This window comes from Diachasma alloeum, unplaced genomic scaffold (genome assembly GCF_001412515.2).
Source record: "Diachasma alloeum isolate Michigan unplaced genomic scaffold, Dall2.0 Dall_scaffold_00362, whole genome shotgun sequence".
Classification (NCBI taxonomy): Eukaryota; Metazoa; Arthropoda; class Insecta; order Hymenoptera; family Braconidae; genus Diachasma; species Diachasma alloeum.
Window position 1 is genome coordinate 214,804 of NW_021680501.1, and position 5,663 is coordinate 220,466.

At 39.4% G+C, this 5,663-nt stretch overlaps 1 protein-coding gene across 1 annotated transcript in view; it reads right to left on the reverse strand.

The window, feature by feature from the left end:
* The window catches only part of LOC107041318 (zinc finger protein basonuclin-2), a 146,170-nt gene that overhangs the window by 94,534 nt on the left and 45,973 nt on the right, over nucleotides 1-5,663 (reverse strand). The window contains exon 3 of the mRNA XM_015261813.1: nucleotides 343-445. Within this exon, the coding sequence (XP_015117299.1) occupies nucleotides 343-445 (103 nt within the window). The remainder of the gene's footprint in view (nucleotides 1-342; nucleotides 446-5,663) is intronic.

A 5,663-nucleotide genomic window follows, 5' to 3' on the forward strand; every position in this document is an offset into this window, starting at 1 on the left:
GGGGAGGGAGGAGGGAAAGAGTAAAGGGTACAAAACATTGGGTACTGTCTCGATATAGCGCTCGGACTTGTATTTCGATATACACCTCTGGGCTCTTCCCGATATATTCTAAAACTTATGGGCGCATAAAGTTGGTGGTCTTATACCCCCGGAGGGGGTGTGTGAGAGTGGTAGGATGGTCACTGGTCATCCATGGAAAATTGAATTTTGTCCCTGAGGAACGGGTGGTTGAGCTATGCTGACATTTCGATTTTTTTATGAGGGTTATACTTTTGTATTTTCAATTGTAAACGGTGAAATTAGTTTTCTTTTATTTATGAGAGAAATGAAAGTATTACTCACCGTGAAGGACCCAGCCGTGATGACACTTGTCGCAGTAGCGGAGATGACGTTTGCCAGGGGTGAAGGAGTCACAGGTGCAGCCATTTACAGTGCATCTGATTGACTGGAAGAATATTATGAAATTATTGTTGTATTTTTATGGGATTTAGACTTGAAAGAGATTGGTTTTAAAAGGATTCCAAGTACTGAAGTATCCTTGTACTTTATAAAGTACTTTCATACTTCAAAAGGTACTTTTGAGCTTGAAAATTTTACTTTGATACTTGAAAAAATATCTCTGTACTTTACAAAGTACCAGTACACTTTTTAAAGTACTTGAAAGTACTTCGAAAGTACTTTGGTGCTTAAAAAACTACTCTTGTACTTGAAAAGTACTTGTATCGCTGAAAAAGGTACTGTTGAGTTTGAAAATGGTACTTTAAAAATACATTTTCACTTAAAAATGTGCCCATGTACTTTATAAAGTACGTTTGTACTTTACGAAGTACCAGTGCACTTTTGAAAGTACTTTATACTTGGGAAAAAGTACTCCCCATACTTTTTGTGCTTTTCAAGTGTGAAGTACTCGTTCCAAGTGCTTCGTCCTTGCAACACGAGCTTGGAACAAGTACTTAATACCTGGAAATGACCAGATATATATTCCTCCTCGTCCGCTGTTCTGAAAAATTGTGCTCGTCGAAAATTATGAAAGCTCCGGGCTTTCCCGGTTAGAAGTGGCATTGGCTGGGTGACCGTTTTTTTTTTCACTCTTTCTCTCGCTCCTCTCCTCAACGTAACTCGACCCCAGAGAGAAAACGGATTTTAAGGAACCGTGAATGCCTCACCAACCCTCCCTGAATCGAAATTAACCCCTTGGGGATACGTTCGTACGGCTGTTTCATTTATTATCGCTTTACATATTTCGATCGTTTCACTCTTTCCCTATTTTTTATCCTCATTTTTTTTCAGTCTGAAATATGGCGGGGTAACAGGAAGATTCTGTAACCTTGCGTTTCATGAAAAAAAAAAAAGGGCGAAGGGGGAAATTCTGGCGAGTTGCTTTGGCTTTCGCCATCCCGCTGAGCGTTTGGGGGTTTATTATGTGGCGTTAGGGGGGTGCGTACCATCGCTAATATAAAGACAAATGAAGCAAGTCTACCGTAGGCCATGTGTCTTTATACCGATGATATTGTAACATCACGTGCCGACTTTTATTTGCCCTCAGGACGAAAAAAAAAATCAAATTTTCATTCGNCCCCCCCCCCCCCCCCAATGATTTTCGAATTTTGTATGAGTGGATCCTCCTGCATTACTCAACATACCACAAACTTTCGTCCCCACTCCCCCCCCCCGCCCCGTATTTTTTATCTCGCCTCCCAGAAGGTAATAACGACTTTATGACCAACCAAACATTTATTACTGGTTATACGCTTGGGTCTCTCAACGGCGCTGTGTTTTATTATCCTGTGTCGCGTAATACCTACGTCGTCACACTGCCGTGAATGATGCACAGGTGTACTACAGGTCGAATTTTTTTTGTAATTTTTATTTTTTCAACCTGAGTCCTCTGCTCAACGCGAACATTATATTTCTTATGTACCCTACCGCGGGGATTTCACACGGCTCATTAATTCAACTTTTCACGTATGTATGTACAAACAAGGTTATGGCTGTTTAAATTTTATTACCGAGTTTTTGATGACTTTGTTATTTTTTAAAATATTTTTCAACGTTTTTTTTGGTCGCGAGGGACCAATCATCATTTATGGGTTCCAACATATGCAGTATGTCTCAATATATCTTGATATATTCGTTAATATATATGTACACGACGAGATTCGTCCATCTCGAATCTTCCACTAGTTTCAGGTTGAAAGGGATATATCAAGCCTGATATATGATATATCAAGTTCATTATATCAAATATATGATGCCTGATATATGATGTATAAACCCTGATCCAATCAATTCACTGAGAATTATAATTATCGAAAGAAAAAAATTATATATCATGTCAACAAACATTTGTTTGACTCAAGGAGATGTATAGTGACCGATATATCGCGCCTTTTACTTGATATATCATATATCAGTCCCATTGTATAATATACCGCACCTGATATATCGTATATCATGTCTGATATATACTGAAATAATACCAAAATTGTCTGTGAAAATGATATCGATTTCCATTGTGTACATCTTGGTGTACATCTTTTCACGTATGTATGTACAAACAAGGTTATGGCTGTTTAAATTACATATGCAGTATGTCCCAATATATCTTAATATATTCGGTAATATATTTGTACACGACGAGATTCGCCCGACTCGAATCTTTCACTAGTTTCAGGTTGAAAGGGATATATCAAGCCTGATATATGATATATCAAGTTCATTATATCAAATATATGATGCCTGATATATGATGTATAAACCCTGATTGAATAAATTCACTGAGAATCATAATTATCGGGAGAAAAAAATTATATATCATCTCAACAAACATTTGTTTGTCTCAAGAAGATATTTAGTGATCGATATATCGCGCCTTTTACCTGATATATCGTATATCAGGCCGGGCATATGATATATCAAGTCCATTATATCATATATGACGTCCGATATATCGCAAATCATGCCTGATATATCATATATCGTGTCCGATATATTGAAATAATACCAAAATTGTCTGTGAAAATTATATCGATTTCCATTGTGTACATCCTGGGAGCCTATTCTCGAATTGAAATCGTACGATCGAATTCGACAAGTCGTATGCGACTCATGGCACGCCTTATGGGTCGCATGCGATCTGCCGAAATCGAACGCACGATTTCAACTCGAGAATAGACTCCCTGGTCACATTTTATCCTTTCCTGTTAATTCGAATCACAAATCCACAGACTAGAGTGCACATGTGGAAATGCCCCCGAAATTCACATTGCTCGTTCATCGTGGCAAATTAATAGAAGCGGCCTGGGCCGACGAATTAAACCTCAAGTATAAAGCTCCGGGTGGCATGCATGGAAACAAGAGTGCGGGTTAGAGGGGGTGGGGGGGTGGGGAGAGGGGGTTGAATCCGAACGAGCCATTAATGAGCTACGAGAGATTTAGGTGCGCCCAATAGTGGTAGTACACCACACCCTGAATGCGATCGAACACGCGGCAATGCCCAGCCATTGCATTGAGAGCCTTTAAATCCGATTCAAATAATTTCTTCGCTCCTTTTTTTATTCTTGACCTTTTTTCTTCTCTCGCCAAAGTGGATTCCACTTGAACTGGGTAATCGATGGAATAAAGGGTGTACCATTTAATGGCGGCATGAATCAGATTATTTATCTGATGATAATTTTGATTTAATGAGTGGTAGAATTTTTTCCATGCCGATCAATGCGCCTTTTATTTATTCTCACAAAAACCATGAGATAGACTTCAGCATCTAGTAATGAGAAATGATTAATCAGTTGGCGCAAGGCCATATATCCCTTTTATCCACCCCTAATTTTACGGTAGACGGGTCAAGCAATCGGTGATATTATTCCGTCGCTGGAGTCTCATTCAAAAAAATATATATAAAAAGAGGCGAAAGGGTCGGCGTTAGCATGCGCCATGACTTACAACTCCTGGGGGTGTCGTCCGTCAAATCCCGCAGCCCAAACTCCGGAACCTTTTCTTATATATCTCAGGATATTTTGTCGCCTCTGGATATATTTATTGCCACTTTTGTACCCCTCGCCCGAAGAGGAGGAAAAAAAAAGAAGAGAAGAGAAATACTTTTACTACGGTATCTTTGGCATTGCCGCGTGCCAGGTTATTATCGCAGGCCAGAGTCGTTTTTCAACGACAGTATGTGTGCGATGCTGCGTGCGCCACCGTAGAGAAATAAATTCGAGAAGAAACAAATATATGGAATAAAAAGAAAAGAATTGCGGAGAGCGTGGCTGCATCTGGTTATAGGGCTTTTTCTGACACATTGGGACGAGTTAATTCCGCTACATTTGAAAGCGTCGCTCGGATAATGGCGAGATACATCACGCAAATTGCCATTGTGGTCGCGACAATGTGCTAAACGCCTTTCACCCCTGACTTTTTTACAGCCCCTCGTCTCGTGTTCAAGTGCCTCCCTTTTTATTTTCCTTTTTACATTTTTTGGCGATCATTTTTTTTAGTCTCGACGTGATATCAGTGTCATTTTCTTGTGAGTGATATATTGTGCATTATATCTGATATATCAGGTCAATTATATCGTATGTAACGCCTGATATAGTGTACATTATAATGATATATCATATATCGGGCCCATTATATCGTATATTTACGACTGATATATCTTATATCAGGTCTGGTATGTGATATATAACACCTGATACACCAAATATTAATGATCAATTCTTCCTCATGTCAACAGAATTTCCCTCTAATTTCCCTCCAAAAACATGTCCGTCCCGAATGAAAAGTGACACACGAACGGAACGACTTTGCAAAAAAAAAACCCTAAAAACCCGTCAGGTCAATTATATCGTATGTAACGCCTGATATAGTGTACATTATAATGATATATCATATATCGGGCCCATTATATCGTATATTTACGACTGATATATCTTATATCAGGTCTGGTATGTGATATATAACACCTGATACACCAAATATTAATGATCAATTCTTCCTCATGTCAACAGAATTTCCCTCTAATTTCCCTCCAAAAACATGTCCGTCCCGAATGAAAAGTGACACACGAACGGAACGACTTTGCAAAAAAAACCCTAAAAACCCTTTTTCAGGATGCAGAAAGTATCCACCGGAAGGAAAAACAAAGGCCTGGGAAAAGCCAGGGGTCTAGCAAGAAGGTACGTTTACCATCACGCGCACCTACCTCGTAACTCTCAATTATTTAGGGAAAATTTGTTGAATCCGCGTGGAAAAAAAAGGAAAAGAGAGAGAAAGCGGACCTCCTGCCCTGTGGGAAATGACCGGTGGTCCCTGTTCCTTTGGCGGAAGATGGAAAATTGCTTTTTTTACTCCACTCCTCGGACATTAATTTTTCGTGTCTTCTTTTACGTTCCGGTGGACAGAGGGTCAGGTAATTTTAGAGTTTTTTTTCGCTTTTAAATCTCGTTTGGATGCTTCCGTAAGGGTTGAAGGATTTTCACTGGGTTGGACATAATCCCTCAAGAATCGGAAGGTAAAAGAAATTTCATGCCCACTTGAATGCGGGAAATACAAACAATTTTTTTTTGATAATTCGAGGCATGAAATGTTTGGAAAATTCGGGGCATTTTTCGCATCATTTGATTGCAGTTTCAACGGTTAATTGGGATTTTACGGAGGGGGGGGGG